Here is a 22620-nt window from a genome sequence, read left to right on the forward strand (position 1 = left end):
ATTGAGCTCTCGTCTGAAAAAGAACAGATAAAAGGTGTAATGGTCATCGCCATCGGCCACGTCCTGCCGTCCCAAGATGTTCCCTGGTGAACCATGAGCGCTGATGTTGAATGGAGAAACAAAATACTCTATAAATTGACTGTATTACTCAAAACAAAAAATACTAATAAAACAAACTAGGGAAAGAACCCAAATGCAGGACTCAGGAATTCAAAAACAAACCTGAAGTTTAATGCACAAAGGTCTCAAGAGCTCAATGTCAAAGTCCACAACTGGAGAACAGGTGTCTAAGAGTTCAGAAGATAAACTAGATCATGGTCCTAAACACTGGAACAGTGTAAACTGAGGGACTGGTAATTAGTGGAAAGGGGTGTCCTTAAATACAAAGACTGGAACAAAGCAGACTAGCAGAGGGAGACAAGTCACCTCTGGACAGGATACGAGGCTTGTGGATTAATTTTCCACTATCATCACCACATCCCACAGCCTATCCCAACTGTCATCGGAGAGGAGGTGGAGTACACCCTGGACATGTCTCCAGTCTGTCGCAGGGCTAACACAGAGAGACAGACAACCATTCACACTCACACCTACGGCCAATTCAGAATCAATGAACCTAACCAGCATGTCTTTGGACGGTGGGAGGAAGCTGGAGAACCTGGAGAGAACCCACACAGACACAGGGAGAACATGCAAACTCCACACAGAAAGGAACCAGTCGGCCCATGGATTAGAGCCCAGAACCTTCTCGTTGTGAAGCGTCAGTGCTAACCACCACGCGCACATCTGTGCAATTACTGGATATACTGGTTGACTGTTCCTTCAGAACGTCAACTGGACTTGTAGAGTTTCTTGTAGATGTTTCATCCCAGTAGCTTCTTCAGTTCTAAAGGACTAGTAGGAAGTTGGGGTTTAAATACGAACATCTGTGGGTGTTAACCATCAGAAACTCGTAACTAGTATAACTAGTGTCTATTACTTACCTGTCAATGGAGGAGACTGTTTGTCCTCTTTCTCCAGTGAATGGTGTTAGTGTTACCGTGTCCTTCCTGGTCTGGTCTGGAGACGTGATGAAGGGTGGAGCTGGGTTTTAACTCAGAGGTCCAGTGGGAATGGACCAGACCTGTTCATGTGCCATCTACTTGCTTTCCATGACTCCAGAAGCTGTGACCACACATGTAGGCTGTGAATGTCGTGGAACGTTATCCACAGATGATCTGTTTTTTGTTGTTTGTTTTATTTTGTCCACTAGTTGGGATGTGGACAATGATGTTTTAGACCAGGGGTTTCAAATCAATGTGTGAAAATTACATAGAAGACATAAACTGTAATTTTTCAAATAAAATCGGCACATGTTCCTAAATTGTCCACTAGGGGTCACACTTTTTAAGTCAGATTTTCGGATATAACACAACACTACAACACTGAGAAGCATGTAGAAGATATACAGAAATTGCACCTTTTTTTTTTTTATCTTAATGGATTTCAAGTTGTTCATGACATGTTTGGTAAAAGGAAACTTTTTCATAATGTTCTTACTTGCACTAAAGCAAAGGAGAAATCTGACACCCCTGGTTTAGACAACGACACGACCCCTCACTTGTAATCAAGGCAAAGGGCACACATGATGTAGGAGAGTTAAGTGTGATACGAAAAACCTTTTCCCGTGGAGGGTAACAGTCGTCTTAAATCTCCTCCATTTATTCACAACCCGTCCCGACTGTAGATTCGTTGATTCCGTTTTAACATTTTCCAGCAAAATGAGCAACAACTCGTTTTCTGGGCCTCTTCAGGAAGCTCCCTTGTCCGTGTCGTCATACACTTCAATAAAAAATGTGTTGTGAAGATCAAACTGTGACAAATCCCAAATTTTTTTCATAACATTGACTGGAAACGATTCTAAACAGATGGGACTCCGATTTCACCTTGAAATGAACTTGTAATCCCGTTACATATCACAGATATGTAATATTGGTTCACTTTTCTGAATAAACAAACATCAGGACTTGCTTAGAGTCATTTTTTTTTTTTATGCAGAAATGTAGAATATCCTGAGGGCTGCACATGCTTTCAAGTCTTCACTCGACTGGATGTTGTGTTCCGGAGAGCCTCCACCACTGTTGTCTTCATTGGATATCCCGACATTTCTTTTCTTTCCTACTTTCTTTCGTACTAAACAAATACAGCTTATGTCCATCCCTAAAATTGCTGCCATCTCTGTTCCAATTGTCATCACCTGCTTGATGCTACTTTGATGGAATAAGACTGTAAAACACTACACTTTCTGAATTTTAAAACCACAGTATCACTTGAAAGGCCAAAACAAAGTGTGTCTATTGAACTATATCTGTTGTAGAGCATTTGTCAGAGCCACCTCCTTGATACTGTGACTAAAACACCTACATGTGGTCTGTTTATAATTACTATCTGTACCAAGACTCATTGCCTTCTTCCCGGTTATTTCACATGTTCTTTGGAGACCAGATCATTAAATATTTCTGTGAGTTCATCATGTAGCCGTCATTCTAGTCAGTGAGAATATCTCTGAAATGAAATCATGCCCCAAAGACACCTTGGATTCTTCTGGATTGACGCAGAAAAGAAAAGTATTCTTCAGTATCTTGATGGTTTTCCAGTAAAATGGCAGAAAAGTTCACTCCTCTTGTTCCTCCACACGCCGAAGTGCCTTCGTGCAAGATGCTGAACCTAAAGGCACGTGAGCATCCTGCACGCTTGTACAAATGTGCGATTGCCTTTTATTTTTATTATTGTTTGATCCTGCTTCTTTGCACGCGAGCGTTGCATTTAGTTTTCTTTATGATACTCCTACAGGTGTTAAGGCACGGACACGGAGACACCAAGCATTTCCCCCGGATGAGCTTCCTCCTCAAAAAGCCACGAGATAATGGACCAAATTAGTCGGAAGAAAAGCGGAGATCCGTTTTTTGTTTGACTTTGGTGTGCAAAAGTATACTCTTTATTCTTATTATATATCCAACTTTATTTTGCCCCAACCCTTTCCCCCTTTTCCACCCAGACCCCACAACCGGTGGCATTCCCATGACACCAGTTACTGTCACTGTTACAATAGCCAATCAGAGTTCACCTGCAGAAAGAAGGCAACCAAACAAAGAAGAGCAGAAAAAAGGGTTACTTTCAGTTTGTTTGTTTTTTTTTTTTGTGTGGTTTTCTTTTTTGTTAAATAGTAATAAATACATTGAGATGCAGTGGTTCTTACGTTATCCTTTTTCTTAAGCAGAAGAGTTAAAAAGTTTTTTTTTTTTTTAAGGTTTTTTTTTTTTTTAAATTTCTGTTTTCTATTTCTTTATTGATCTCTGTTGAATCTTTAGCAGCAATCCGGACCAGTTGTCATGGTGATTAGCAGCACAGAGAGGAGGAGCCGTCTGGAGGAGAAGCACAAGAGGAGAAGGAGAGAAGAGAGCAAGGGTGGGGGGGGAGGGTTTTGGAGGGACGGGGCGGGGCGGGAGGGTTCGGCGGGACGGGACGGGGCAGGAGGGTTCGGGATCGGTGTAAGGGGTGGGGGGAAGGAAAACAACTAAGAGTGTCAGCAAGGCATCAGTGTCCTGTCACTTTCTTCTCCCTCCATCTCGTTTTCTTGCTCTCCATACTGTCGGCGCCGGGAGGAGAGCGACAGAGGAGGACACAAAAGTCAAACAAAAAAAGTAAACTTAACAGGAGACAGGAGAGAGAATCCATGAAGTCCTGAATCACACATATATACTGTATATGTTGGCGTTTCCTCCCTTTCAAACCAGCTTCACACACGTCTATATGACTATCTTTGTGAGGACGCTCCCCTCCGCCCGCTACCGTAATCTGAACCGTCGAAAACTTTTGCCAGTCGCCTGGAAATCAAACCAGTCCTCACAAAGACTAGTGTGCAATTACACATACACACTATAGTATGTGTAATTGCATATATATATCATAAATATATATATATATGTGTGTGTGTGTGTGTGTGTTTGTGTATGTGTGTGTGTGCGTGTAAGACTGCTTTAAATATGAAATGTCATAACAACAAAACCACCCAGTGTGAACATGAACATGTGCTCTCCTTCCACTTACTGCCACTGCACGGGAGTAAAATGAAATAATGAAATAAAAAATAAAAAACAAAAAACAAAAAAAAACAAAAAAACATGTCTTCTCTCTCTCTCTCTTTCCTCTTCATCCTCCTCCTCCTCTCCAGACTTTTTTTTTTTTTAAAAAACAAAAACAAAAACAAAAAAAAAACGACAACCAAACAGAACACACACAAATTCCTCAAAAATAAAATAAAATAAAAATAAAATAAAATAATAAACCCCGAGAAAAATAAAATAGAATTAATCAACAATAATGTTAATAAAAACAATCTCGTCACAATCATTCCAATTACAGTCGCAACGAAGACAACAAACTAAATGGATAAATGGCGAGTTTTTTCGCAGTATCCTCCTCCTTCCTCCTCCTCCTCCTCTCATGCAGTACGAACCGTCGACTTGAGCACAAAGTTCACCTCTTTGTCTCTGGACTCTTGTCTGTACGTGTGTGTGTGTGTGTGTGTGTGTGTGTGTGAGTGTGTGTATGTGTGTGTGTAGTTGTTGTAGTTGCAGTTAAAATTGTATGGCTTTAGGGCATGTTTCAGGTTTTATCAAGAATTGGCCGGCCCCTCGTCTGAGTCTGGCCTCCCTCTGCCCCCCGCAGCGGGGTTATTGTTGTTGGAGGCGGGGTAGTAGTCCTCAGGGGGTGGGGCTTGTTGCCCTGGGGCGCTGGGGGCTGTCCGAGTCCGGAAGGCAGACAGTCCAAGTGGCAGAGCGAGGGGCAGAGATGCAGAGCCAAACTGAGAGGCCTCCATGGAAGACACCGCCCCCAAGTGGTGCAGTCCTAGGGACACACCCACATCCATGCTGTCACTCATCTGGGGTGAGGATTCCTGCTGTCCTCCCCCTCCACCGATGCCCGTCTGTCCCGCCTGCCTCAGGCTGCGACCACCGTTCCCATGGTGTGAGTAAGTTGGGTGGGGGTGATGGGGTGGGTCCAAGAAGTGGCGCTGGTGTGGTTGGGAGGCAGCAGGCTTGTGGAGCAGCAACTGGGTGTATGCTGGGTCCTGACCCCCACCTCCACCATCACTGCCTGGCCACATCCTCATCTGCTGCTGGGAGGGAGCCTGGTGGATGAGTCGGGGAGGATAAGCAAAGGGTGAGACACAGATCTGATCATTTTAGCTCCACATATAGCTCAGTTTGATCTTAAGTGATGCTTCCCTTTGTTTTAGCGCAAAGAATATGTTTACATTTAATTAAATATCCTTTTACAAAACATAGTATGAACAACCTTGAACAGATCAAGAAAAAAAAGTTCATTTCTGGCTCATTGCTGCCATCTGCTGGCTAGTCCTGGTACCTCCAACTAGTGGAAAAATTAGCGGCAGCAGGTTACTTTTATCAAAAGACTGCAGTTAAAGTCTTCCATCCATGTTTGACACCCCTGGTACACTCTGGTCTACGCATGCACTGCAGACAAGTTCCAAAAAATGCAGATAATAATAAGATAATGGAAGAAATCCTTCGACTGCTTGATGCTCTTCCAGGTCACTGCTGACCTGAATTCTCCATCAGCATTTAAACGTCCATCACTTCATTCACAGTTTTTGTTTTAATTACTATTTAAAATCAGTAACAGCGCTTGTTGACAAAAGACAAGTTCGTCTCGCTATCGTCTTTTAATGTAGAAGTACCAGAGAGACAGTTGCTTAAAAGCCTCAAAATTAATTGAGATCAGGTTTATCTTGGCGTGAAAACAGTCTGTAAAATGATAGTTTAAGAAGAAATGTATTGTTATTGTAATTAGGGTCGAAACGATATTCAAACCGAACCGAAAAACCACGCTGCGTACCGTGACACAGTCACTCTTAATATTTTTTTGCACTTATGCATTTATATCCTTACTCAGACTTTACAAAGCAGTCTTATTTTTTTAGAGAATACCATTTTCTCTTTCGCATTATATTAATTAAGTTAAATAAAACTATTATTATTATGATTTTTATTATTAAAAAAAAGAATCAAGTGAGGGGTCGTGGGGTTGGTGTGTCACCTCTGGTTATTATCACCGGACGACGATGAGAACGGATTTTCAGTTGGGTTTTGTTTGCAGATCAGATCGGATATAACTGAAAATATAATTCAACAGGAATCTGTTTGTAAGGTTTGACTCGGTGTTGGCGTTTACCTGAGGGCTGGTCATCTCATAGTCTGAATGTGTAACAGCTGAGTTGTAGTAGCGGTTACTGTAGCGGTAGTTGCGGTTATCATTGGAAGAACCACTTGAGCCACCTGGAAGATAATAAAAAAACAAACAATCTCACTACTTGACATTACATCGTTAAAAGAAATAAAATGTATTGTAAGTTGTGTGATTTGTTAAAAAAAAAAGATGAATAAAATGTAAATGATGAGGCAGAATAACGGATGCCTCTCTGTCTGAAGCAAGACCTGTCACATCAATTAGATAAATGAATCATTTAAAAATCCAGAGAGAGAGAAGAGTCGGGACTCCGTCTACTTTACCAGAGCTAGAAACAGAGCTAGTAGTGGAGGTTGAATGGGAGTGGTCCATTGCAGGAGAGGTGGATGTAGATGAACTGGTGTTGGTTCCTTCATCTGTCGTCTTCTTGAAGAAATTGTGCTGCAGGGCGTAGAATGGCGTGATGCGGCTCTTGGGGTCGTAGTCCAGCATGCGTAAGATCAGGTCTGGAAGAGGACAAGTGAGGAAGATGAGGAGGTTTTTATCGTCACGCAGATAGAGAGAGAGAGAGTTAAAAGAAGGATTTCAATATTTTTGTAGTTCCATCTCACCTCAGCTAGATGGCAGTATTGACCACCTCCACTGCTACTATATGTTAAGATGCACAGTGCTAGCCTTTCATCCCACACACTCCTTATAACATCCTAATTATATAATTTCACGTCACAGTGAATTCAGTGGCTGTATTTACATTACTGTTAACACCAATACAGTGTCTACGATATCAGCATAGCAATTTAATTCAAACCTTTAAATTTCAGGTAATCACAGGGGGCATGTCCTGGCTCTCCCGCCCTCCGGCCCCCGGGTCCCCCAGTCTCTACACCCAAAATCTCATGAAGACGCCGTGTGGCTGGGGGCTTGTACTCCTACAAAAAAAAAATATCACATGCGCACGAATGAATATGAATTTAGATACAGAAACATTTCAACTAACAGAGCAAACACTGTCTGTATTAGGGATGCCCCGATCAGGTTTTACACCCAGGTGAAAGGAAAAGGTTTAAAATAAATAAATAAATAAAGGTAAAACTGAGATTTACCTTCTTCACATCCTTGTTCTTCTTCACTGTCCATAGACCGTCTGACAGCTTGTCAAAATACTTCCTGGCTTTAGGAGCTGCATCCAGCATGTGGCTGGGTGGAACCCCCAGAACCTCCACAATCTTATTCATCTGGTCAACCTGTACGTACACACAGAACAGACACGTTTGTCGTCATATATTATGAATGTCGTTCAGGAAGTGACTGTAACGGACTGGAGGAGACAAACTGGATCCTGGTGTCAAGCGTTCACAGTTCATTAGGGACGTGTTGCTACTACAAGGCGGGACGGAACTGCCTTCATTTATCACGGCACAGATTCAAGGCCATATTCACCGATCAGGCGTAACATTACGACCACCTTCCTAATATTGTGTAGGTCTCCCTTGTGCCTCCAAAACAGTTTGGACTCATCAGAGAATGGACATGGGCCTTCTGAGGGTGTCCTGTGGTGTCTGGCAACAGGATGTTGTTAGTGGGGGCCTTTGAGGGGAGGGGCCTCTGTGGATCATCCCACAGATACTTGATCAGTTTGGGATCTAGTGAATTTGGAGGCCAGGTCAACACCTTGTGCTGTTCGTCATGTTTTTTTGGAGTTGTTGTTGGCTGCTGCCATCAAAGAGTGTCATTGCTATGGGGTGGGGGTGCCTGGTCTGGTCTAGGTGGGTGCTACATGTCTAAGTAACATCAACATGAATGAATACCAGGTCCAAAAGTTTCCCAGCAGAACATCGAATTGTCACAAGATGTTATTTAGTTCTCCTGTCAGTGGTCATAATGTTGTGGCTGATCGGTTCATGTTGCTGCGGCCCTTACCTCATTGGAGCCACTGAAGAGAGGTTCTCCCGTGTGCATCTCCACTAGGATGCATCCCAGAGACCACATGTCAATAGCCAGGTCATATGGCATTCCCAACAGAACCTCAGGAGAGCGGTAAAATCTGCTCTGGATGTACTGGTAGATCTGAGAAGATGAGAGAGAAGTGGAGATTTGTTATATCGTGTCATCATATGTCACCTGTGCAGAAGAGTATCTACATCACACTTATTTTAAACACTGAAAAACACCGATGGTTGGAGTGTTGTCTACTGTGAGGAGCCATCTTTTTTTCCAGGGACAAGAAACAGCTAACGAATCCATAAAATAAACAATATCTGGATAATTAGTGTATATGTGTGTGTGTGGAGGCTGCTCACCCTCTGTCCAAGCTGACAGGAGGATCCAAAGTCAACTATTTTGATGGCAGATCTCTTGGGGTTACATAGCAAGATGTTCTCTGGTTTCAGGTCGCAGTGGATGATTGACAGCTCTGGAGTTGCCAGGAATAATAATGCTGTAAAAAAAACCAACAACATAGCTTACATTTTCATTCTGAGAAAACAACAACAACAACATAACTTTGATTAAGTATTTGCACCTAGGAGGAGTGACGCTACAGGTGCAGGCAAAGACGTGACGGGATCCCGAGTGATAGCAACACGAGGAAGGAGGAACATGAGAAGCTCCAGAAATACCAAGAGCTGAAAAGGGAACTAGAAAGGATGTGGAAGGCAACAGTGGTCCCTGCGGTGATGGGAACGCTTAGGGCACGGCCCCCCCCCCGCCCCCCAAAACTGGACGAGCGCCTCCAGCAGATTCCAGGAACTACACGTGAGATCTGTGTCCAGACAGAGTGCGGCACTAGGAACAGCTAAAGCTCGGTTTATACTCCTTTCGCCGTCGAAAGCGTCTATACCTGTGCACTCACCTGTACAGAGCTGCTGTGCAAATTTCCTGGTGAGGTTGAGGGAGACTCCTCTGAAGTTGGTGTTCCTCAGCAGATCGTACAGGTTGTAGCTCAACAACTCAAACACCAAACAGAGATGGTTCCTAAACATAAAGTGACGCTTCAGGTGGACTGCACAGAGACAGATCGACAGACGGACAGACAGACAGACAGACAGACAGACAGAGATATAGATGGGAGACAATGAGGAAGGTTAAGAAACAAGAATCAGATCAGGTCACAGCACTGTACAGCAGTAGTGGAATATTTTAAGACGACAGTAAAGCAGTAGAGCCACATGTGCAGGTGTGTGTGTGTTGGTCTTACCTATGTAATATTTCATCTCAGTGTCATGTTTGTTCATGAGCTCCAGCAGGCGTAGTTCAATCTGTGCCTGGTTTAAAAATGCCTTTTTGTTCTTAATGATCTTAATGGCGACCCACTCCTGCTCGTGGTGGTCGTAGGCCTTCACCACCTGTGAGCAGACATCAACAGTAGTTTTTTTACATTGTCCCCATTAGCCAGGGGAACGCCTCAGATGCCCGAGGCTGTCCAGGCTTGGTTCTGTCACATGTATCATAGGTATTATTAGAGCCCCAATAAGAACTGCATCTGCTTTGATTAAACATAATGGAAACCTTGATAAACGTCATTAAATCCACTAAATATATACTCATAATAAACGTTAGTGACAGCTCTACGGTTTAGATCCAGAATAAAAAGGTAGAAAGTCACCAAAAGACTATTTTTTTTTTACACACTATACTTAAAACATCATCATTCTGTAATCACCTACATGTGGATTCAGTTTCTTTTTCTATATATTTTTTATTTTTCTGGGTTGATCTAACCTGTCCGAAGGAGCCCTTTCCGATCAATGAGTCTATCTCATAGCGGTCCAGCCACTTCTCTCCATTTTTGACAATGTAGTCGTAGTTGTCGTCATCGTAACCATCATTATAGACTTTTCTCTCCTTCTTCGTGCTGCTGTCCTCAGGAGGGACCTGCTGGGCCCGCCGCTTCTTCTTAGTATAGTACACCTGTGGATGGAAAAAACAAATAAAAATTAAAAAATGCCACTACATACATAAAGAGTTTCTCTGCTCATACCACCAGGCACTTAATCAGATTGGGATTCAAGTTCCAGTGTATCTGTAATCTGCACAGGTATCACTATTGTCTTCTAAAAGTGCTTCAATGTTCAAACTGAGAACACAGTGGAATCAACAGCCCTCTCTGCTATTTTAAAGAAATGCAAAATACCTTTAACTCAAGGGTTGTCAAACTCATTTGAATTCAGGGGCCACATAGCTACAGCCCTTTTTGATTTCCTGCGGGCCAGACCAGTCACACAGCTACAAATTCTACCCTTTGTTTTACTGCAAAGAGGCACATTAAGAAAAAATACGTGCAATTTTGTCACATTGCCGCCAACTGCTGTTGAGTCTCAGTGTCGTGTTACGTCCAGAACTCTTACTAAAACAGTAGAAATTAGTAAAAGCAGTCACATTTATTGAAAAATTGCAGTTGAACTCTTTTCAAATTCACGCCACAGGCCAGATTAGACCCTCGGGCCGTATGTTTGACACCCCAGCCTTAACTAAATACCTTTTAAAAGCTAAGATTTTGTGACAAGGCTTTTCACTAGTGTACCTAATGATCTGGCAAAGTGAGTGAAAGTCACGTTCTGGGGGTCTTAACAAGTCATCGTCATGTAAATAACTGAATCCAGGACAGCGCTGATAGTCAGTGAGGTGTCTTCTTAAAGGGTGGACCATGTGTGGGTGTCCCATGTGTCCTACCTCATTGATGTGCTTGTAAGTTTTGATGAGGTCAACAGAGAGTTTCCTCAATGGGGCGCTGGCAGGGTCTCTGAAACTAGGGGGGATCCTCCGCTGGAGTATGGTCATATCAGTCAGCACCTGTGGAGACAGACGGAGCAGCGGCGCTTCATATACTCGTCTCAAGGTTGAATTAGCAAATGAGCAAGTACGGTACATCCAGATGATTAAATTAATAAGTAACTGTAGAGTCGATTGGGTTTTCTTGAAGACGTTTTATCCATGTAGCTTCTTCTGTTCTAAGGGACAGGTGGGGAGTTCAGCTTTTTAAACACAACCCATGCCCTCAGGGTTCTGGCAGCACCTCCTTGCCTGGACTGTGGCACGAGCGCGTGGAAAACAAATCAACTGCCCCCAGTATAGTATGCGCTAAGGAGGACCTCTGCCTCGGGCTTTGACGTTTTGGCCGATGTTGCACCTTGCTGCTGCAAATTCAAAATACTGAACACCTTCCTGTGCGTCGTGGCTGGAGCGATGGCATCGATTACCACGACAACCAACCAAACTTCTGACTTACTTCTAGTACATGTTATGAACCATGTCCGTGGAGCTCAACACTATGGCTCAGAGGGTAAAATGGATTGTGCACCAATTGCAGGGTTGGGACTTCGATCCCTAACCCCTCCAACGCATGCCGAGTGTCTACAAGCGTCCTTGTGGGAGAATCTCCCACTTGCTCCAGACGCAAAGCCGGCTGTTGGGATTTTATTTATCTTAAACTAGACTCCTATGCTGCCCCCTCTAACTTCATCCTTCGTTTTAAACAAGCTGTTCTGGCGCCTGTCTCCTTACAGCACCGAGAACTTGTAGAGACGTAGTGCTTGTGTTCTGCATAGACGAGTGTTTCTGGGTGATGCTGCTCTTCCTCCTCCGGGTTGTCCAGAGAAGTCTTGAGGTTGCTGGTAGACAATAAAGGAGGCTCGTCTTCAGGGTGTGGTTTGATGAGTCCACATCGGAACATCTTGTCGTCTTGTTCAAATATGTTCAAGAAATAGAGATATCCCACAGCCAAAACACGAAAGTTAAAGTGTTAAAAGGTGATCCACGGACCAAATGGGCGACGTCTTTGTTAACTTGGTTAATTGGCTGACATTAGCTGGTTGCAAAAGAAAAAAAAGATGCTCAAAACCCGGTGTATTGAGACCTCCAGGTCTGGGTATATCCAAAAGTTGTAGAGTCTCTTGAAGACGCTTCATACAAGAAGCTTCTTCGGTTCTAAAGGACAGAAACTTGTATGACTAGTGTCTGTTAACAACCAGATACCCAACCAGTCCTTTAGAACTGAGAACAAGATGAGAGTCGGAATATTAAAAGATCGGTATCGGATCGGGTGTGGCAAAAAAATTCAATCGGGACATCCTAGACTAGGAAAAAGGTCCTAGTCATGTGACTTTTATTATGTTCCTAATAAAAAGGAACATATGTGGGTTCCTTTAGAACTGAAGAAGCTACCTGAATGAACCGTCTTTAAGAAACTCAACAAATCCAGTTGCATTTCTAATTTGTTTTTTAATATACAGTTATGTGTAAAGGACACAGTGGCTACAGATTAGAGATTGCAGGTGGAAAACTTGTAATCTGTGAAGCATTTTTCTCACTCTTATACTCTTCAAACCTCTGCAAACCTCTGCAAACCTTTTTTTTTTAAATTATGATCGTTTTCAGGGGCTAAACAAAGCAAATATTGGTTTAATCTTTATCATCATCATCATCATATAACGTGTAACACGTGAACTACAACAACCTATGGATTACTACGCATATGTTACCTGCTGCTGCTCGGCCATGGAGTGGATGGAGCTGAAGGAGGGGTGTGTATGAGTGTGCTGGCTGGTCATGGCTGGCTCAGCGAGGGAGAAGCCCTGGGCAGTGGAGGAGGAGGAGGAGGAGGAGGAGGAGGAGAAGGAGGAGGAGGAGGTGGGCGGACATCCTGAGCTGCTTACACCTGAGGAGGGAGAGAGACAGCTTATCAGAGAAAGCATTTTAAATACAGAAACACTGATAAAGAACTGAGATCGATGAGCAGAAGTGACAATGGCGCATATATATATATATATATATTAAAAAATCTTATCAGTGCCCAAGTTGCTCTGCTTGACGGAATTGCAGATCTGTACATAAATATAAAACATGACAGATAGCACTAGATTTGTGAGGCACATACAAATAAATATTAACATCTGTTGGTTTAAAACATTTGAAACTAGGGACGTCCCGATCAAGGACAGTTTTGACGCCAGCCAGCGAAGAGGAATAAGACAATTTGACGCTACAGGGACGTGGTTTTGGTTTATGGTAGACTCAAAATAAAACAACTACTAAAGATCAGGCTGGGCAAGCACCAGCTGGCACATACATTCTGGGGCTGGTGAGAGGAAATAACTCTCTTTACCAGCAGGGGGCAATAGTCTGTAGTCGACATTCAAACGGGAGCAAACCAGAAGAGCTAATTTATTCCAAATGACCAATTCATTCATTCATCTTCTGTAAATGCTTGCCCTGTGAAGGGTTCCCAGCTGTCATCCCTGGACAGGTCGCCAGTCTATCTCAGGGCTACCACAGAGAGACAGACAACCATTCACACTCACACCTACGACCAATTTAAAATCACCAATTAACCTAACGAGCATGTCTTTGGACGGTGGGAGGAAGCTGGAGTACCTGGAGAGAACCCACACAGACACAGGGAGAACATGCAAACTCCACAAGGAAAGAAAGGCCCCAGTCGGCTCATGGGAGTCAAACCCGGAACCTTCTCGCTGTGAGGCACCAGTGCTAACCACCATGCCGCTGTGCCGCCCACAAGTGACCATGTAGTTGTTAAAAAAAAAAAAAAAAAAAAGAAGTGTGAATCTGAATGTTGAGAGCTGAGCTATTCAAAGCCAGTATAATGTGAGGTGATGCACAATTCTGGACAAAGCAATAAACACAAGTGAGAATTTAGGTGGCAGGTGACTCACTAAAGAAGAGTTACAGGAACTTGGTAAAAACTCATTTTGCAGTGTTGACTTATTTTAGTTCAGGGTGTTATGTCCGCTACCCTTACCAAAACAGCTGTTACACAGGCACGGGTTTTGCAATGTATTTCAATTATTTCTGTAGCTTCACTAGTTGGCATAAAGGCTCTGAAGGACAAACATCATGTCTAAAGCAACCAAAACCAGCTGGCTACAGACATCAATCAATTACATTGGGCAATTATGACTAGACAATAATTCTGCATCTGGCATTGTTAAAGTTTTGCTTTCCTGTGGCCTTGTCAACCTATGCAGTCCCTAAATGTCATGTATATATGCCATTGTGCTGCAAAAAGCACTGGTCAGCACAATCATACGCGGAATCACCGTTCAAACTGGTCATCCCTCTCCAACTTCTGACACATAAAGGTCAAAGGGAACTGGAGTAGGGATGCGCTGACCCGTTAAACCGGCTTTTCAACACGTTCGCCAACTCGTCAACAAGCAAACCTTCCTTTTAAGCCTCAGCTACCACAGAGCATGTCGAGTTTTTTCTGTGGAGACTTGGGCGACGATGTGCCCTCGTGCTGCTACGGATGATCGGTCAAGTCTACAATGGTGAGTTTTATCGTTTTTGGTGGCATCGGGAATTGGTGGTGGCGTAAAACTAGGCGAGCTGGTGGGGAAGCTCTGTGGCGGGGATGGAACTAGACAACGTCACCAGAGGAAGTGAACGACAAGCGGACGAGGAGGGAACCTCTATATGCTGAACTGGTGCAACCACAAACACATCCAGCAACGTGCCTAGAAGCATTTACATCATATCTTTTTTTTACCAAAAGAGATCAGACTCCATCATACCACATCACCAAGTACGTCCAAATATATCTGTATTTGGGTATTTACAAATATATATATACAGATACAGCTAGGGATGTCTCGATAGGTATCAGAAGATCGATATTGGGCTGATTTTTTTGCAGTTATTTATTTTACGTCTGCCACAAACCAAAGCAACGTCCCTGTGGCTTGACAAGTTCTTCTTCTTCTTCTTCTGTTTTAGTGGCGGGTGGCTAGCACAAAGCTGCCAAAAAAAAGAAGAAGAAGAAACCAAAATCACGTGACTAAACATGAAGTCACTCAGAAATTTGTAAATCAGCAGGAGATTCGCCGCAGCAACAACAACAACAAACACCGAACGTTGCGTTTCAAAGTTCCCTCAAGACGAGAGGCTTTAAAAAGTACCTGATCGGGACATCCCTAGATACAGCACATGGACATATACGAGCTTTATTCCAACACGTGTATACACACATTTTTAACCGTCTGTTTTTCTATTATTCCAACATTTTGTGCTTCTTTTATCTTGATTCCTGCCTTAACGTTGACTCCACGTGGTTACCAATAAACACGTCTTATCTTAATCACAGCCATGTCCATGTAGGGGAGGTCTTACTTTGGCAATCCACTATCACGGCGTACTGGGACACTTAATGGACACGAGCCATCGTTTATTCACATGCCCTTGCCCTAGTATGACAAGTCAAAATGTCTGCCCGTGAAATAAGGCAAGGGGGTCCAGCAGCTGAACACATTTAGTCCCCGAGTTCATTTACCAAGAATAGAGACAAAGGCCCGGGCGCACTTGCTATTCTCTGATTAAGAGACTAGTAAAGCGATATATAAAACAGCTTATCTTAATAGATAAGATAAAAATCCAGTGGAAGTCTGAATAAGCAGCACAAACTCTGTGTCAAACAGTTCAGTAATGACGGATATTGCTGTCTTGTGGTATAGATTGATCTAAAGAAATAAACGTGGAGTTAAATGACAGTATCACCTGCAAACACACAGGGTTTGAGACTGTACCGGTTCAGGTATATAGAATAAAACCTTCTAAATTCAACGGTCAAAGTAAACCGTATAGATTTAGCCGACCACATATTGTGCAGCCTGACAATATAACACGTCCGAGCAGCTGAAGCGGTCTATCCTGGGCCTACAGGAAAAGGCCAACCTTAGACTTACATAAGGAGGGGAAACCCAAATATATTCCCTGTACCATCGCTATATGCACGACATTCACGCTCTCCCAGTGAAATTAGTAAGAGCAACCCTTTTAATTATAGGATCCTTAGCACTATTATCTCCTATAGACACCAGTATCTAAGGATAAATGGCTGTGTTTCTATCTGTTTCAGGTTTTTTTTGGTAAGCTTTGACTGTATGTGTTTAACAGCGCTGTGTGATAAGGCAGAGAAAGTAATCCAATCACGGCCACTGGGCCCTGGCCTGCTTATGGATATGATGCTGCTAGAGAGAGAGAGAGAGACTACCGAGAGATCAACACCATCCCTTTAAGAGACTAAGAGGCAGTCACAACACTTCCTCAATCTCGCACCCCCTACCTGCGCTGCCATTGGTCGAGGCCCCCACTTTCTCTGTCAGCTGATTTGCTGTTGGTATCTAAGGGCTGGCTGGCCAGCGCTCTATAAATAAACCTAGTGCTGTCTCAGCAACCAGACTACAATACTCATTAGCTACTTCTCCTTCTCCTCTTTTGCTTCTCTCTCACTAAGCAAGTAGCTTCCAATAGCAGGCCTGGTTCTCAGCAACAGAGCATACTCTCCCCTAGCAACTAACCCTACCCTACCCGCCGCTTTTCTCCTCCCTCCTTCTTTCATCACCCCTTCTATCTCAAAAGATCTATCCCTCTGAACGTGCTTTCTGTTCTGCTCATCCGTCCATTCATCCCTCCCCTCGCTCCTGTATTTTCTCCTTTCCTGACGTCAGTCGGAGGGCTGCGCTCGGCGCGTTTCAGCGAGAGACATCTTTTGCGAAACCCGTTTCATCGCCTCATCGGCGTCGTGTTGCTGCACAATGATGTAACAGTTTTTTTTTGTTTTGAAGGCAACAATGGCGGGGAGTCACTCCGCGCAGCACATCAACGCACAGTACAGTCAGAAACCACCACTGGGAATCAATGATTGCGAAACGCCGAAGGGAAAGGTCCTCTTATTAGGAGCATGCACACGCCTGGTTACAACAAGATGGCAGTCTTGAGTCTGAATAGTCGGGAGTTTTGAGAATATATTTCATTTTGAATTCTAAATCAGAGGTTGCTGCTCCGTCGCATCGAAGCCCCACAGGTTTTAATTTAAAGTTTAAAATAGACTGAAACTGTCCTAAATCCAGTTAAGACACACAAATAAATACGGAGCAAATATATCTTTTGCTTTTGCATTTGCATCTGCAAAGTCAGGTTTTCAGATTACTCCTGCAGCCTGTTAAATGTGGTGTGTAGATTATATAGATAAAAATAACCCTGAGGGATCCATATGGTTTAACCGGGTGCACTTGTAGTTCTTGTTCTTGTCACATAGCATTTGTACAAGTCAAAAATATTCCTCGTCATGCCATTTTCTTTTTTTTAATGGCGAATTGTCTTATTATGTATAGATTATTATGTTTATATATGCATGGACCTTGTGAGTTGGTCCGATCATTACCTTGCACGATGCACAAGCAACAGGCTACACTTAAAAGAAGAGAGAAGGGCTGCCTGTAATCTGCCATTTGCCTCTAAATAACTGGACTTATCACCATATTGTGATCAAGAACCACCAAAAGAACGGTTCTGTTTCTATTAATCTAATCAGAAAATGTAAATACTGCTCACTGACTGCTGTTCACTGGATGATCCAGCAAAACTGGGGAGGCTACACTATCATATATTAAAGTCAGAGCTTTACCAATCAAACATTGATCAGCATTCGTTTCAATTTTCATATTAGCTTCTTGATTTTTTTTTAATTTAAGACTCCTCTTCACTAACCGGTGTTTGTTTTCCTTAACACTAAAGTTTATAGACGGTATTTATCTTTCACTATAATAAAATAAAGAGGTAGTGCATAACTTCAAATATTTATTTCAAAGTCTTTAAACACGCAATACGCAGCAATTTGCTCTCTGCCATTAAAACCATAGTTTATCCAAGGGGACTGACATTAAAGTGCTTATCAAAGTACAATGTGTAGATAAGCACACAGTTCTTGTATTATGATTTGCATATCTTTTTGAACATACTTTTGAAGTCAGACGTTCACATACGTGTAAGCTGAAGTCATTAAAACTGATTTTTTTTTTTTTAACCACTCAATAGATTTTAACCAGCTATAGTTTTGGCAAGTCGGCTAGGACATCTAATATTTTAATAGGGACTTCCTGATCGGTATCAGGCTTCAGCCAAGCCCAGTCTTTTTGTAGTTTTAATTTTATGTCGGCTATAAACCAAAACCACATCCCTTCTTCTGAATAAAATGTGGTTGGCTTATAAAAGCTGCCAAAGTAAAACAAAGAAGAAGAACAAAAATCATGTGACTTGACATGTCTGCTGCGTGGGAGTGCTTTACTCTGGAAAATAAAGTCAGTCGGACAGAAATTTCTAAATTATGTAATGTAGATGTTTCGTGAGGCAGTAGTAGGAGATCGTCTACTAATACTGAACGTTAAATGATTGTCATGACTTTAGACGCTAAGAAGAAGTTAATTGGATATGTACCTGTGGATGTAGAGAGAATTTTAAGGCCTTCAAACTCAGCGCCCCATGTTTGACACCATGGAAAAATCTAAAGAAATGAACCAAGGCCTCTGAAGAGAATTGTTTAAAAGGTACCATGTTCATCTGTACATCAATACTACATTAATACTACTAAGTATGAAAACAACAGGAGCACTCAGCCATCATACATAACAATCAATCAACACCCTGTTGTGACTCCGAGAGATGCATATACTTGGGCACAGAAAGTCCCAACAATCCCAGTACAGGGCAGCAAAGGACAGCAAGAAACCCCAAATAAACGTGTTCCTACTGTACATAGCCTGAAAGGGTCTTACAAATCGGCAATGAAGCCAAACACACTTCCAAAGTTGATGCAAAATGGCTTAAAGGACAACAAAGTTGAGGTGTCAGGGCAGCAATTACAAAACCTTGACCTGAATCTAATAAAAAATGGTGGAGAACTGAAAAAAGCGTAAGCGAAGCCTACAAACCTACTCAGTTCCACTAGCTGAAGGTGGTTGAAAAGGTCTAGTGTGCACCGTGCGACTGTATTCCAATAAAGTCCAATAAACTGCGCCGTCAAAGTTAATGCAATAATATAACAAAATAATAACGGAAATATTTAGCAGGATTAACTGTCTGAACTTGAGGAAAAACTGAGTTTAGGTGTGGGTAAACGTCTGACTTACTGTAAGTAGGTTGTGGGATGTTCCCATGCATACAAGCAAATTGGTGCCATTATTTCCGACTCAGCTGGCGTATGTGTCTAAATGCGACGTCTAACTCATTACTACTCCACCACCACGGGACAAAACACAAATCACCTGAATCAATCATTTTGTCAGTAACAAAAAAAAAATGCCAGACTGATGCTGGCTCTGTTTAGCCAAACCAGCGCAAGCTACATAAGGAGCTAACGAATGCTACCTTTATGCTAATACTAAAACTTGTGAGCTTCTGTTAAGTTGCAGTTGTGTACACAAAGCTGTTTGGCAACTGCTGGCATTTAAAAGATAGTTTGGCAACAACCAGGTAACTTAATGTAGGAGATACAAGGACATAATGAAAGGTCAACATTTTCCCCAGATACACAGAAAATCCTATAAGACTAAATTACGATATATTAACATTACATCCATCACTGCTATTGCTGAAAATACACACTTTTTTGTGTATCACTATTTAACCAAGCGTTTAAACAAACGTTATATGTAACAAGCCCAAACTTGTTGCTATCTTATTTAGCTTCCAAGATATTGCCCATTGGTTCTTCAGCTTGAAATGTTTTTCTTTGTGTCTGTCGTGTGAAATAATGCAAACGATGCCATGATCAGCAACCGCAGTGCTTAGTGACAATATCAGAATCACACCTGACAGGCCTTTATTCCGAATACAAACACAACTGTTTGTACAAAAGCTTCTTGCTACTTAAAGCTGCCTTATAATCAAGCGGTGATCAGTCGGAGTCCTGCAATGTTTTGGTACTACGGAATTGTATATGGATGATACATGGGCTTGACTGTGTTTTGTCTATACCTGTCAAGATGTGGATAAAACTGTGCCACGCTTAGCTACTGAAGCCAACAATTAAGGGATTATCTTATCTTAAGAGTGTTATTCTAAGGGCTAACACGATTTTCTATTGAAATGCCGACCAACTTTGGTTAGCCACGTTAAGCCCGAAGTCTACCCGTTCCTCCTTGAGGTTTTTATTGGTGATTGAGCCGCTTCCTTCTTTTGAGCAAAAGAATGGTTGGATTTTTAAATGTAGATATATTTAAAAGAAATTTACAGACTACTTGGGAGGCTTCTGTCACAGATTGACCTCTCAACCTCAACTTCACCAGGTCAGAAATGGTTTCAGTCAGTCGGCATCACCGAATTTGGGTTTCCCCTGCTATCAGACCACCATTTTATGAATGAAACGTGTCTGAGAAACGCAAGTCATTTGGTTTTACTGAAGGACACGAACAGACTCGGCCACAATGACTCATTTATGGCGAGAAGCTGGTTTCGGACAGTTCAAACGTCATGCAGTCTGAAAACACTTTTGCGTTAAAATTGGAGTGCAGACGTGTGAAATATGGAAATAGAACTTTTTTTTTTAATCTGCCCGATACGGTCCAATACTAGATAGAATCTTTTCAAGAATTTCTCAAACGGAAGTTAGTAAGACATTGGTCAGATGATTGGTGCAAGTCAGACCAATACTAATACCCAAACAACCAATAAGTGTCAACAGAAATCAAAACTAGAGTAGTGATAGAGTGAGGGTGACTGATTTGCTTGGACTGAACCCTGACACATGTATAGGTAGTATCTAGAGGATCTATAAAACAATAACAAGACTCCAGTGGCAAGTATCAACATCAAGTTTACCTGACTTGTTGAGAGGAGGAAGTTTTCTGGTAGATCTAATGGATAAATTACAACAGAAGACCAGGTTTTCTACTATTTTTTAATGTCCATTGGACTTACGTGTTAAAGACAGTCTAGTAATATTTGCATTACGCCTGTAAAATTCACTTCAGCTTCACGGCCAGGTGGTTTATTTTGGTAAAAGGACATTCAGGTTAGCTCCTCAAGACGTTCAAGTGGCCTAAACAAAAAAATACTGTAAATTCAAGGTACCATCTCACATACCGACAATTTTCCTATGCCATCCACAACCTCAACAACAACAACCACTGACAGGCAGAACCAGTCTGAAGAAAAGAACCATTAGAAAGGTCAACGGGCATTTCAGAAGTTTGCAGATGTACATTTCAAAATTTATCTCAAATACTGACTACTACTACTACTACTCACAGAGAAAACACTATCTACTGATGAAGATTATGTGATGTGATGAGCTCGGTAACAGCTACTTTTAATTGATTGATTAAACTTCCTTTTCTCAAATGGTGCGCAGAAAAAATAGGAAAATATAGGACCATTTTGTTTAAAACTTCACACACAAAGAAGCTACAGTGGAATAGACAATTAAATGCAAGCCGTTAGTAAACTATGTTGACAGTAAGAAGGAAACTAACCTAACCTACAGTCTGCTTGTCCATGGGGGCGTGGGACAAGCACCATTACCAAAGTAGTTTAAAAAAATGAGGTGAAGCCAACACAAATATATCACTTAACATACCGCAATGAGGCTAGGTAAGCTTTCTCAACCTTCAATTCACTAATCTGACAAAAGCATAATCCACATACATAACTTTCAGTTGCCTTTTCAGCACATTCTGACCTCAGGGCAGACATGCCCTCACTTCTAATATGTCTAAAACCTATAATAGCCACTGTTGTGCCATATAAGATTTCCTGGTATCTCGTCCACAGCCTGGCTCCTGCTTATTTATGCCAAGTGTTGTGTTCACGTGCTTTACCACATAGGTCGTCAGGGACGGCTCGTTTTGACCCAGCTTTCCAGGCCTAGAAACAAACATGGTGTGGTTGTAGCGGCAACAAGTTGGAGAGAATCTCTAACGATGAATGAATGAAGCCGCCAATAAATTATATCAGGTGTCAAAACAACAAAGATCCACTCAGGTAGATGAGGACAAGGACAACTGTGGCTCATTCACACCTTTCTACGCACAGATGATTCTGTAAGCCACTGCAGGGATTGGTAAAAGTGAAGGCATTTAAAAATCTACACTAACTTTACAGTTGTTGTTCTTGAGAGCGTTCTCTAATCCCCAAAACCCAACATAACTCACCGACATAAATTATCAACGCCGACATGGCTTTACAGAATAATAAAGTCTAGTCAACTGAAGAGCTTCTGGCAAGAATGTAATAATACATCAAGCTTTCTCTTGCAGACACGCCCACAGAAATAAATAATGTCAGTTTTGTCAGAGAATACAACAAATACTGAAATACAAATTACAACAACTAGTATATAACTTCCAGTACATACTACGCAAGCTATGACCAATATAAATAAATATTCATCTGGCGTGCCGCTGGTCTCGCCTCAACTTTTGAATGTTCTCTTGAACATCAGGTCACAGTCCACAGACTCCCAGCTCATTTAACCATTCAGTATTATTTGAACCCATCCGTCTGCAGCCAGAACTATTTGCTTGGCGTAATCGTCAGGTATGGGATAAAGCAGCATCTTTAACAGAACGAAGAAGAACT

The 22620-nt window shown here is 42.3% G+C and overlaps 1 protein-coding gene across 2 annotated transcripts in view; it reads right to left on the minus strand.

The window, feature by feature from the left end:
* Positions 1-1131: 1131 nt before the first annotated feature.
* Positions 1132-22620, minus strand: part of dyrk1b (dual-specificity tyrosine-(Y)-phosphorylation regulated kinase 1B) — a 39455-nt gene continuing 17966 nt past the window's right edge. For both annotated transcript variants that reach the window (XM_084556894.1, XM_084556893.1), the window contains exons 2-13: positions 12732-12907; positions 10924-11043; positions 9973-10161; positions 9449-9596; positions 9104-9253; positions 8553-8689; positions 8173-8319; positions 7356-7496; positions 7061-7181; positions 6576-6758; positions 6238-6341; positions 1132-5173 (exon numbers count right to left, since the gene is read on the minus strand). In XM_084556894.1, the coding sequence (XP_084413020.1) occupies positions 4658-5173; positions 6238-6341; positions 6576-6758; positions 7061-7181; positions 7356-7496; positions 8173-8319; positions 8553-8689; positions 9104-9253; positions 9449-9596; positions 9973-10161; positions 10924-11043; positions 12732-12800 (2025 nt within the window). In that variant the 5' untranslated portion in view covers positions 12801-12907 and the 3' untranslated portion in view covers positions 1132-4657. The remainder of the gene's footprint in view (positions 5174-6237; positions 6342-6575; positions 6759-7060; positions 7182-7355; positions 7497-8172; positions 8320-8552; positions 8690-9103; positions 9254-9448; positions 9597-9972; positions 10162-10923; positions 11044-12731; positions 12908-22620) is intronic.

The sequence above is a fragment of the Chelon labrosus genome (genome assembly GCF_963514085.1).
Source record: "Chelon labrosus genome assembly, chromosome: 12".
In the NCBI taxonomy this organism is placed as follows: domain Eukaryota; kingdom Metazoa; phylum Chordata; class Actinopteri; order Mugiliformes; family Mugilidae; genus Chelon; species Chelon labrosus.